The 13,934-nt window shown below is 33.3% G+C and overlaps 1 protein-coding gene across 1 annotated transcript; it reads right to left on the bottom strand.

Annotated features, from left to right (window-relative positions):
- Positions 1-8,531: 8,531 nt before the first annotated feature.
- On the bottom strand, positions 8,532-10,275 carry LOC115451196 (tigger transposable element-derived protein 4-like). Its single transcript, XM_030179435.2, has one exon. The coding sequence runs from the start codon at positions 10,104-10,106 to the stop codon at positions 8,532-8,534; it is 1,575 nt and encodes a 524-aa protein (XP_030035295.2). The 5' UTR covers positions 10,107-10,275.
- Between the last annotated feature and the right edge of the window lie 3,659 nt (positions 10,276-13,934).

Genomic DNA, 13,934 nt, shown 5'->3' with positions numbered 1-13,934 from the left:
TTCTAAATTCACGCAATAGTAGCGGATGAAGCTATTCTGTAATAATAATATAGTTTTTCTTATACGTACACTGTAAAGTTAATCCACTGTACTTGATGGTAAGTAGGGTCAGATCGAATAGAATATCGACTAACAAGAGATGAGTCGACACTATTATTCCGGCCTGTTGGAACCAGTTATACAATGTCTGATCGTGGAACGCGACACACTTAGGTAGGCTATTATGGCGGGTTTTAACACCTTGGGTACGGTGGTCGCTATCCGGGCTGATATAAAATATATTCTACGACCAGCAAATATATTGCACAGTAGTACTTATTGCATTACTGCTGAACAACTGGTGTTTGTAAGGATATTTGTAGGATCTAAAACCTCCATGTTTACGGTATCACCAATTGTTCTTAATCATTGGTCTTCGAAATAAAACTATTTTTCAGATTGTACTTATCTCGGTTTTTTAAATTATATTTCTTCAGTTTCGACGGTTTTACAGACTTCATGGTCAGAAGACTGAGGTGTGGGTCGTCCGAAATCGTTTCAATTTTTACTTACATTTTACAATTATACAAAAAAAACTATATGCAACATTCGTGTAAACATAAGAAATCATCATTAAAGTTCGCCAAAAAATATATAATAATAGTATTTCTATTTACACTTAGAACTATTATTTTATCTTGTGGCATCATGATACGATATACTTAAGTTTTTATATTAGCTCCGTTTTATAACGCCTCAGTTACATTTTATTTATTTATTTATTTTTATTATAAGGACTTCCAACGAAGGATACACATCATATAATAAATACAATGTCGTAGTATTTGTACTATTAACAATTGTAGACCATTATGAGACCAAAAAAAAACATGGTAGGAGAACGCGAAAATTATAAGGAAATATATCAAAACACCTTCCAAATCGTTCGTTTTATCACCCGTCTCACGTAATGCGCCCACAATCCATCAAACCCCGATGTTTATTCCACCGGTCCCATTCTAGTATATTTCCACCACCACACATTAATCCTGGCGAGTGATTGCCGCCATTTTATTTTATTTTCTCAATATCGAACGCGATTTAGTAATTTTCCGTGAGCGAAAACAACAATTTGTCAATAAGGAAAATAAGCTGAATTCGTTTCGCGTTAAACTGGGTATGAAAATATAAAATGTCTGTTGGGAATAAGGAAGTCGCTTTTTTTTTATAATCAAAATAAGGCGGCCGATCACAATAATTATAATTTACTTCGTGTTAACACGTTTGTTTGTTACTCGGTTTTAGTAGATATTTTCATCGTTATATGTAAAAAGTTTTAATTTAAATTATATTACGTACAGAGACTTAAACCTAACTGCTAACGAAAAGTCTTTTTATAAAAAACGATTACACCTGCACTTATAACTCAAGATTATTAATAGGAATTTACAAATTCATTTCCCATCAATCGAAATTATCCATCGGTTTCACTGGCGAATTACGCCCTCTTAGCTAATACAAGCTATATGGCAATACTGCTCATATGTGAGAATCGACCTGGGTAGGTACCACCGCAATGTCTATTTTTGCCGCCACGCAGCAGTGTGTAATCCCTGCTATATTCCGGTTTGAAGAATATTGTAGCCAGTGCCACTAATAAACGTAATAAGACTTAACATCTCATGCCATGGATCAATGGAATACCAAATAATACTTTGTAATTCATGGTGTTGGATGGTGTTTCTACTGTTTACGGGCGGTCGTATTACCATCAGGCGAACGGTAAGCCAATCTCGTCATTCAAAGCAATAAAAAAATATACAACATTTTAAACCAATTTTATTAACGTGTCATATATGAGTTTAATAAAAGCTTTTAGTTACGTTTTAAACTTCATCGCTTGAAGCATACAAAATTAACGATTTAACTTTAAAACCTTTGTAACCTCTAAAGTAAAGGGTAATTTTTTTTTCTATACGTCAATATTCTTATTATAAATTACGAAAAAGTTGTCAGATCGATATTGTACTTTAAATATTAATCGGAATAAATTACGTTTTACTTTGTAGTTTGAGGGGATTTTATGACGTAACGAAACTTAAGGAGTTTTTGCCGGCACCTGGCAGATACGTTATAAATAAAGGATTGACAAGAGTTACAATATGATCTTAATATAATGAAGTGGTAAAGTTAGATATAAATTGAGTCGGAATCTTTGATAATATCGATTTCATTGAATTGATGCTTTTAATTATACAAAATTAAACACCTAAGAGCGATATGGATTACATTTTTTATTTCGATTTAATAATAACATAGGTATATTCCAGTGAAATATCTTTCACTACAAACAAAACCTACGCTGAAACAAAACGAAATGGTACCAAGATATCATTGACTTGAACACTGTAAATATTTTATAGATAATGTCAATTAAACCTCCAGTAAATAGTAATAGTGTAGCGTTGTAATGCCGGACAGAAGCTTTGTCACTAATATATAATTTATTGCCATGAATCCATTGAAGAAAATCCTCACGTATGTATCCGATAGCCGGACATGCCGATTCGAGGGCCCTCTGGCTGAACAACTTAATTCTTTGAGATATATATAATTTACGACATCTTGCATACATAATGTTAACACTTTCTATGAAAAAATAAACTTTAATATTAGGGACGGTCAAACAAAATAATTTTGAATTGAGAGAAAATTATAAGAATTTATGGCTATATCTTTGAATTATTTTCATTGTGTAGGAAAAATCGAGGATCAATTAGTATCTACCTAATAAAATATTATAGAAATAATATACCGACTAATACTAGTATTTCATGATAAAATAGACTTAGGAATTAATTTGTGTTTGTAATTAATGTCTAACCAAGAACATGTCGGAGCACGTAAAAATAAATTTAACTTCGTTATTATTCTGAAGAATATTATGACTTTATATCATATTTGAGAATTTGGAATTTTCTTTTATCTTCCATATAATGTAAAAGTCTCTTGTTTTACTAAGACATTAAAAAAAACCGTATGCATGGCATGCATTGCGAGTTAATGTTACATTGCGTTATCGTGATGATGTTATAATTATGTTCGGTAAAAAAAAAAAAATGAAATTCAAAATCAATTTATTGACGTTCCTAACAGATTTTCTTTCATATCTGCATATTTTCAAACCAAAAAGTACACGTGCATGAAATGTTTCTTCATTTTCTCCGTTAACTTTGTTATTCCTTTATCGTGAATGTCAGACTTTATGCCTTAGTTTATCTGATGTTCTTACCACGACAACGCTCGTCAGATTACCTTGAACCTATAAAGCCCGTAAACGCTAATGTATTTTTTATGAAAACAACAATTTGTAGAATAAAAAACTAATGGATGTGTTTATGGTTATATTTTGTAAGATCAATGACCTTTACATGGGTGACTGTTAACTAAAAGTATAAAATGAACATGATTTAATGTTTTGCCTTTATGTTATTACAATTGCAAGAATCCATGCAAGAAAAGAAGTACTGGTAGTAGGTCCCTCATATGTGAGAGTCCGCTTGGGTAGGTACCACCGCAATGTCTATTTCTGCCGCCAAGCAGCAGTGTGTAGTCACTGTTGTGTTCCGGTTTGAAGAAAATTGTAGATTGATAGGAAGTTACAAATTCATTTCCGATCAATTGAAATTATCCATCGGTTTCACTGGCGAATTACGCCCCCTTAGCTAACAACTGCTGGTAGGTCTCTCATATGTGAGAATCGACCTAGGTAGGTACCACCGCAATGTCTATTTTTGCCGCCAAGCAGCAGTGTGTAGTCACTGCTATATTTCGGTTTGAAGAATATTGTAGCCAGTGCCACTACTAAACGTAATAAGACTTAACATCTCATGTTTCAGGATACAGAGCGTAGTGGAATACCAAACAATACTTTGTAATTCAAGGTGTTGGATGGTGTTTCTACTGTTCATGGGCGGTCGTATCGTTTACCATCAAGTGAGCGGCAAGCTCGTTTCGTCATTCAAAGTCATAAAGAATACACTTACTTGTTTTACTCTAGTTTCGCAGATGTCTCTCTTGAAAATTATGGTTTGGCTAAAATTAATAAAGACTTGAGACAGTATTGCTCAAAATTACTAAGCAAACCTCCTATTGGAATTCACGATAATGTAAATATTTGCAATATAAAAAATAATTACGGTCTTAGGTAGTTAAAAGCCGTCGGTTCCGCCCTAAACATTCCGGAGGAAATGAATATATTTAATGATAATAACTGTTTGAGTTAACAGTGATTTTATCTGTAGTCAAAAATTATATTTTCCGCTTTCAAAGTTGCTTAAGGATATTTTTGTTTTGTTGATAAAAGAAATTAACTTGCAGACCATAAGCACGATGGTATAGCTCAGATAATATTCACTTGCACAACTTTGGTCAAAAGCAAACTAAACTAAATCCAGTAAAGGATCTTTAACAGCGCAATTCTTGAACAAAGCTAAAACTATCTTTAATCAGGACTTGCAATTAAATAAAATGCAATTTAAATGCTGAGAGATAAGAGCGAACCAGCAAGCAACTTATTATCAGAGAAGAATGACACTCAACAAGTCTCCCAACGCTGTAGGTACAAGTTGACAAACTCACTTACTCTGCGCTGTCTTCCCAAACTTATCCTATTAATGTCTGCATGTTATAGTAGATGGGTTTATATTTAATTTGATACTGATAAATCGTTTTTGTTGTCATCATATTAATATTGTCGTGATAACAGTGCCAATTTTAAATGGTAACCATATTTTGGATGACGTATATCAAGTTTTGTCGAAGTGTGTGCGGAGTGGACCTCATTCTTTGAGCTTCAATGTGGGCAGTATAAATAGTTTTTTTGTCGGTGCTGTATCGGAAGAGGCTAGGGTTTTATTACAAAAATATTTTGATATCATTTAAAGTTAGTAGGCACGGGTAAAAGTGGACGCACGGAGCGACATAGTCGTCAAATAACGACCAAGCTCCTTATATAGATTTAAAAAAAAATCATATCATTCACATTGTATGGATTATTGAATTTATTATTGGCTCTCTTCGTCATTTAAATATTAATGTGACGTCAGGAATAACAGTAAAGTGTTTTAAAATACTAATTACTAAACGAAATTGATAAGACGACGAATTATAACGAATTAAGAAATTCGTTACCACGCTTAAATTAATGCAATTAGTAAAAGACATATATGAATATCTTCCTACGCAACATTCAGAAACTTTTAATGTAACAATGTAGAGTGGAGCTAAAATTTTCAGTAATTACTCATAATCTCCATTATTTGTGAGAAACAAAGTTGAACAATCATTTTAACGTTATGTGCGCTGACAGTTTTACGCGCGCTCGATTAGTTATCGCTCGCCTCGGCGCCAGCTACTTTAATGTCAGTAAGTCAGGTAAAACTGTGTTGAATCAGTTTGCTCCAATGGCATGCGTTTATGTTTTTTGGAGAGAAAATTGTAACAATAATTTTAAAGTTCACTAATCACTGAAATTATAATTCCGAACGTTTATGAAGATGTTTGGTATTTTGCTTTAGTTGCATTTGAATGGATTTTTGTGAAATTTAGCATGTAGATATACCACGAAACTGTGAGCACCACCTATTTCTATAAAATTTAATCGATATCTACAGAGAACTGAGTTCCTATGTAAATGGAAAGTGAAAAGTTTGTAACAGAGATAATTAACGATTGGCCCAAATACGCAGAAAAGATCTTTAGTACAGACCTACAAAAAATAAACGCCAATCTAATAATTATGGTGCTCAGTCCGAAACGCGTAGAAAATATCATGTAAATCTGCAGAAAACTGATATTCATTTTATAATTCTCTTCAGTCTGTTTTGTATAATATGTTATCTTAAACCTAAAGATGGTATTCACATCATTTGAAGTTTGCACCCTCATGTTACGAACATGTATGAACCCTTGTCAAACCTTTCAATTTTATTAAAGTTTAGACTTCTTAAGTCTCTGCTTTACCCCAAACTGTGCACCAAGGTTAAGTTAAATGAATTTAGTTTGTTGTTATTGCGCATTTGGCTGCGGTCAGACAATTTGAAGGAAATTTAACAACATTTAGGTATTGTCTAATTTTTCGATAATGGTGCCTGTTAGTACTTCAAGTTGGATTATTAATAACAGAAATAGTCAGGCATCAATAATATCTGTCTGAAGCTTCTTTTAATATGGGACAGTTACCTTAATACTACTGCACCTAGCTTGAATTACTCGACGGTAGACGACTATTTCTCAAAATAAATGTATGTAACGAAATAGTGTTTACGAAATATTATAACAAGTCTTCTCTATTTTTTTGTTTGTCTTTATATTATTTGATAAAATAAATGTATTAAAAAGAAGCCGATTAAACAAAACAAAATGTAACAATATTTCTTAAAAACTATTTCGTTACGTTCATTTTTTTGAGATTGTCAGTCCGGCGTACTTCAAGCAGATTGCATAATTAATGACTGCAGTTATCTCTCCGCAGTAATATAGCATTACTGTTAATAACATCAGAGTAATAAGCTCCGTTTACAAATTAACGTTATCTAAGGTAGCGTGACGGAAGTAAGGCCGGTTCCTAGTAAAGTCCCTCATCTATGTTTTTAGTGCTGTAGTATACAAAGTTGCTAAAATTTTTTGTTAGTTGCTTTATTATTAAAATTTATAATATGTAATAATGTTTTGCAATTTAATCAAAGGTTTATCTTAACATTTTTCATGTCACGATTTTAAAAAGAAACGGTTCTTCAAAGGTTCCTTTACCTTATACTACATATTTACCTTGTACTAAAACAGATCTAGCTGGAGCTAAGTGTTTTCCATATAACAAACTACGCAATAATTTCCTCTCTCAATATCCCCTTGAGCCGTCAACAACAAACTAAGTGACCTTAAAAATCTTTTCATCATATATTTATCTACCCGCCGTTCGTACAATTAACTGTTTAATCTCCGGTATCTAACATGCTTTGAATAAATACAGAATCAATCATCTCTGCTTGACACAAATATAAACTATCGACAGTTAATCGGCTGGTTTAGGGTTTTCTTTGATCTGAACATCAGTAGTTCACTTATCAAAGGGTTCTGTTAATGCATTTTCGTCGAAAACATTTTACTCAACAGCATATTTTGCGCTCAATGTTGTCGTATTTGCTGAAAATATTTTGTATCATTCGTGGAACAATTCATGGGATTTTGGGTAGTATTAGTGCTGAATAAAATTGATTATTGTATATAATGACCATTGGCATAGCTAGAGACTTTCTTTAGGCAGAGCAAAAAAAATGCTCGTCGATTTCAACAAAAAGTTACCACTGCAGGCTCCCGTAAGCGCGAGATCCTTTCTAGGTTGGGTTCCGGCCACCCTTGTCTCACCCCTCTCCTCCCCAGTAGCTTTAAAACAATCATAATTTGTTCCTCATTCTAGAAAATAGAATTGATATGGTACTCCACAATCTTTTAATTAAAATTTGATTAATTTCACTACGGTAAGATAATCCAAAACATTCAACAAATTTAATAAAAATAAAACAATTTGAATATATTGTCATATTAACACAAAAGTTAGAAAGTATACATCCCCCAACTGACCCCACTGCATCTGATGATTGGTAGAGTGGGGTTCAATAGAATGTCGACTGATGAATGATGATTACCCTTTGACAGTCGACACAATTATGCAGGCCTGTTAGAACCGGATATACGCAGGGTAATCTCGAAATTGGTTGAAATTTATTGGAATTGGTTGAAACTCAAAGCAATAAAAAAAGACTAACACGTGCCTGACATATTGGTCTCTCGATCAACAAACATCAAAACCGCCTTTTTTGAAATAATCTGAATGGCCAGGATATCGCTTTATCGGAGCAAAGAGGCGACATACCTGGCAAAATAAAACTTTATTAGAGAAATATGATTTAATTTTCCACTTTAAAACAAAATGACATTTATATGACAAAAATGACGTAGTAACTAGATCTCAAGCTACTAAAACAAACGACAAAATACCCAAATCACTTTCAGACAGTTCCAGACTGGGCTTTGTTGCGGTCGCAAATTGTTTGCTGACTTTTGGTTTCGGGCAATGGAATTAGTTTTAATATGTACCCACTTAATTTGTTTGGAGTTCTAATTGTAAACCGCAAGAGATTTAGTTGTACGCTGTAGAGATTTAATATCATTGGTTTAGTTTGAGTTAGCTGATATTCTGTTAAATTGTTTTCATGTGGCAAATTTTGTTCTTTAAATATGCTATTCCGTGAGATCTTATCATTCATGTATGTACAGTCGAATCCGTTTATAATGACATCGAAAGGAATTGACAAACACGTCATAATAAGCGGACGTCATACAAAGCGTTTTGTGAAAAAAAAACATTTTTATGTAAATAGTATGCATGTATTTAAGTACTAGAGAAACATAGTAACTTATAAAATAAAAATTGCACGTAATAAGTACATACCTATGTATGTATGTATGTACATAAAAGTTGTATTTTTTTAATGTAAGTAATCTGTAATTTTTGTCTGCTTTTGTTTTTTTATTTTATTGTAAAAACAGTCTCTAATACGATTGTGTATAGAAGACATCGCTATGGTCAAATTATCGTTTTCAATGTTGCTATGAACAAATCGGGATAATAATTCTGCAGCTTTAAATGCCTCTTCTGCGGTAGGTAATGGTTCTTCCTCGATTTCTTCTTCCCCATCACTTTCGCGTTGTTCCTTAGCATTAATGTTCTGTACGATATTTTCATCGGTGAGTTCTTCGGATGTGAGGAGAGCTCTATCGACATCAACATAATCTTCCCACATTTCTGGTGCTGCTAAAGAATCTGAATTTAGGTTTCGTGCCCACAAAGATAAAGGGACGTCATCTTCTTCATCAAATTCATGTTCTATTTGAATAGGAAAACCGTCGTGACTTTCAATGAATCCTACATGTTTGAAACAGTTGTGAATGGTACTTTGTGACATTTTATTCCAGGCATCATTAACCATCAGAATTGCATCTAGTACTGTTATTTTTGTAGAAGAGTTGTTTTTATTAGCATCAAGACAATTAATCATTTTAAGCACAAGGTTCTTTCTAAAATTCGTTTTGAGTGATCGTATTATTCCCTGATCCATTGGCTGTAGTACTGATGTTGTATTCGGCGGAAGGAAAGCAAGTGTTATAGACTTTAAATCAGTAACATTTGGATGTGCCGGGCAATTATCAACCAGTAATAAAATGTTTTTCTTCTTCTTCATCAAATCACGATCCCAATCTCGAAGCCATTTTTCAAAAATTTCTGACGTCATCCAAGCTCTACGATTGTTAGCATAATCGACAGGTAATGATTTGACACTGCTAAAACATCTTGGTTTTTGTGACTTTCCAATAATGAGCAATTTCTTTTTCTCTGTGCCACTCATATTAGCTGCTACCATGACAGTTATTCTATCTTTCGACAATTTGCCTCCACTACAATTCTCACCTTTAAATTTTAAAGTTTTGTCCGGCATTAATTTGTAAAAGAGTCCTGTTTCATCAGCATTAAATATCTCATCATCAGAAAATTGTCTTCGTAGATTCGGCCACACAGATGTCAACCAGTTTGTTGTTGAATTTTGATCAACAGACGAAGATTCACCGACAATTTTTCCCGCCACAATGTTATGTCGAACTTTAAAACGACTGATCCAGCTTGCAGAACAATTGAAGTCAAGAATACCAAAACGCGCGGCAAAAACATTTGCCTTCTCCTGTAGCATAGGGCCGCTGATAGGAATTCTTTTGTTTCTCATGATTTTAAACCACTGAATTAATGCTTCATCAACATTTTCTTGTCGCGATTTTCGAAGCCTCTTCGGTTTCAAAACATTTGAATTGAACGATTGCTTAATGCGGTTCTTGTTTTTAAAAATCATTGAGATTGTTGAATGACCCACGCCAAATTCCTTTGCGAGAGATGAGTTTGATTCTCCATTTTCTAATCTGCATATTATTGCACCTTTCTCCTCAATCGTAAATGCTTTACGGCGTTGAGATGACATTTCTTTCACAATACATACATATGTACGTATGTACATACAATGACTAAAAGCTTGTAAAAACACAAACGACAAACGAAAAACAATGCGTGACCTTCAAGCGTCAATTACTCACTGAGATTCAAAACAAAAACGAGCCACGTGCCGAACGTCGTCGGGAATCAACGAACATTACCGAAGGCGTAAAGAATCATGTCGGTCATTATAACCGGACATAATTTATTAAAAAGGAGTCACAATAAGCGACATGTCACTGTAAGGGAAGTCATTATATTCGACTTTTTTATAAAGAATCTTATATGAAAACCAAACTTCGTAGTGTAATCACGTCATAATAAGAGGTTGGTCAATATAGGCAGAGTCATAATAAACGGATTATACTGTATATCGGCGCAAGATTCCCGTCTGACAGCTCGCATGAAGAAATTCTAATTTTTACAATTATTTGCAAATACGGCGGTAGTCTCGTATAAAAATTGTTTACTACAACCTATAAAAGGGTTGCTTGCTGTCATCGGGAGCATTGCATCGACAGAGCTCGACCAGTGAACATCTCTGCCGCGTGGTATTCATAAAATCCGTAAAGTTGACTTTATTGCTGTTCGTAAGTAAAAATTTATAAGTTTTATTTGATTCGGGAAATTTAAGGGTCAATTTCATATTGTTAATAATCTTTAATAAAATTGAGTGGTGAACAACAGAATGACGATGGTGGTTTTATTGAGCAAAGTACCCCTCCTCTTACATGTACAGGGTTCTAAAATTTAAAAATGACAATAGAAATAGAAGATAATTTTTTTGAATCGGCGTCCATTAAATCAAAACTTAAAATATCCACTTCTCAATTATCTTTTAATTATGGAATGAAAAGATACTGAAACAAATGACCCTAATTTAAAGGTCAATAGCGTAAGTCATTAATAGACTGACCCTAGATATAAATCAGCTAAAGAACAAGATGGAGGCCATTACTTTCAGTTAACTTTATTACGCTTCGGCTAATTAAACACTCGTTTGCTATTAAACCAACACCGCGACGTTTGATTTTGATGTTCCAAGGCATTTAGAGATAATTCTTTTTTAACGGCTGGTAAAAAAATATTATCCCATTCATTTGTATAGCCATGAACCTAATGGATAAAATAAATCGATAGCTTACTTTTACGTTTCTATGTTACTTTTTACTTATGTCGGAAAACTGAGATTTTAAATTTATGTTCCTAAAAATTCGAAAAGACCAAGTCTTGTTTCTCCCTTTATTTATTTTTCGGGATTATTGTAAATGTTTCTTGAAAAAAAAAACACGCAATTATGTGATATATATCTATAATTCAATTTATGAAACAAATATATCATAAAACTTTGTAATAGCGGCTCAGTGATATATTGTTATTCAGAAAAGGGCGCACTCTATTTGATTCTAGATAAAAATAACCGAGGTGAAGCCGCGATCAAAGCTGTTTATTCCTTATAAAACATAACATCAAGGTTTTAAGTCTACTATTCAGCGAATATTAAATATTATCTTTTCACTGCGGCCCCGCCTGCGTGCTAATAAAGTATTTCTGGGATAGCTATTTGTCGGGGATAAAAACCAGCCATGTCATTCTCAGGGTCTCAAACTATCTTAATCAGTCAAAATCCGTTGGGTAGTTTTTGAGTTTATCGTGTTCAGACTGGCAGATGCGACGGGGACTTTTGTTTTATAATATATTTTTAGAACGTTTTAAGAGGAAAAATTCCGACGTACATGACTGTTGCGTAACTTTACTGCGATCGGACGCAACGGAAGTTCGCAAAAGGAATAATTTTCCCCGTTTTTGTATTATTTTCCATTGATGCTCTGCCTCTATTGATAATAGCACGATATGATATTGCCTATAGCCATCCTAACAAAATAGGCTTTCCGATTAAAATATTTTTTCAATTCGAACCAGTAGTTCCTGAGATAAGCGCGTTTAAACATACAAATTCTTCAGTCTTATATAATAGTATAGATTAGGCTTATGTTCATAAAGAAGAAATTTCGGGAAAATATAACATTTAAATGAAATACAGCCACTAACGCTAAGAACTCACGAAGTGGTATTTATCCGTACCTATATCAATACACAATATGGCCACTGAGATTGAAAACATTCCCTATCGTAGTATAAAAGTACGCAAATTACCTTGGATATTTATTTATTTATTTTGAACTATATAATATTTTTAAAGGTGTCCTCAGAGCTTAAGTAGTAGTATAGTTTTAAATTTACTTAGGGTTTGTATAAGTTTGAAGTTTTTATTTGACAGTTATATCATGAAACAGTTAATGTAAATAATACTCATGTTATTACCATTCTTTGTGAGGATGGATTTGCGTGTGACTTTTATATTTGGTCGGCTTATTTATGTAACGAATAGCATTCGGAAGTTGTGAAACAGGCGCTAACAATATAATTATATTTTTATGAAAAAACTAAGAAGATTCCTCCTACGTACTCCCCAGGCCGGTTATAACTGAAATTTTAATGCTTCAATTAAAAAGTATTCGAGTTTTATGTTCGTTTATGTATAAAGTTGTAAATTTTTGGTGTATAATGTGATAAATCAAATTTCGTGTATGTTTATAACATTTTGTGGATTTTACGTTTTAGTAATTATAAATATCATACTATTTTTTTTATAAGATGCTATAAACATAACTAACCATAACCTATGACTAACCGGAAGCAAACATAACGTATGAAAAATTTTGCTACATGCATATAATATAAATGCATATATAACATGATAACACATTTTTATTGTAAAACATAGGTATATATTATGACTGCCTGGGTGGCATAGGTGTATTGTGGTACGACTTTAGTGCTGAAGTCTTGGGTTCGACTCCAAGTGGTCAGTGAAACTAGGTTTTTCTATTCAGTATCAGGAGTCTGAAATTTGTGTCCGATGTGGAGATAGACACGCTTCTATCACATCATGGGACGAAATACACACGGCGGAAAGTGGGTGAACTTGTTTCGCGTCTCCCTACCCCTTTGGGGGTAGAAGGCGTGAGTATGTGTATATATATTATAGCCTGGTGAACACACAATGTAATATATTTTTTGGAATATTAATGTAATTTCGTGTCTTATTTTTTCGTTTCAGACTTTAAAATGTTTATCAAGCCAAATATTATTTATTGAATTTCCAATCCTTTTTATTATTCTATAATGACCGCCAGCTCGTTTTGTCCCTAGTTACCCAATTTCATCAAAAGGTTGTCTGGAAGAAATCGCCATTTGCGATAGTACCGTCATTTATACTCCCTGTTTGTTCATTATCTATCAGTGGCCAAGGGTGAAATTTTCCAAAAGGGAATCCGACACAACACAATATAAGTACATAGGCATAAATGTAGTCTACAAATCGTTCTAATGATAATAAGATATGACAGAAAATACGAAAGGATCGTCGGCAGGAATCGAATTATAAAGACCCTTTGCCACAGATCTCTATGGTAGGTATATATATACTTTTTCATAAGACTTGATATATAATAATTAAAATAAATAAATACATACAAAGTTTCTTGAAAAGATAATTAGCGACGGTTGTTAGTCCATCGCGTCATACAATATTGGCGGCGACTACGCGACAAATTTCATTAGTAAATCGCCTTAACGAGGGCGCGATGGCCTAAAGTGTTTCCGACATGTCTTACCACTTGTCTCGCTCTAACAACAATGTGAAATCTAATTTAATTCAAAGTAATAACTGCAATAAGTAATGAAGTAAATATTCAAATAGTTAGGTACGTAAATTATCTCATGTAAGCAAAAGTATGTGCATTCATTTCAACATACCATGGAAAGTAAAGGAATTAAACTTATAAGA

The sequence above is a fragment of the Manduca sexta genome, chromosome 20 (genome assembly GCF_014839805.1).
Source record: "Manduca sexta isolate Smith_Timp_Sample1 chromosome 20, JHU_Msex_v1.0, whole genome shotgun sequence".
Classification (NCBI taxonomy): Eukaryota; Metazoa; Arthropoda; class Insecta; order Lepidoptera; family Sphingidae; genus Manduca; species Manduca sexta.
Note: the sequence above shows the minus strand (reverse complement) of the source record. Positions and strands in the feature narration are given on the sequence as shown.

Coding starts and splice junctions, on each gene's coding strand:
- LOC115451196 (XM_030179435.2), bottom strand. CDS start 10,106: ATGTACATACGTACATATGTATGTATTGTGAAAGAAATGTCATCTCAA.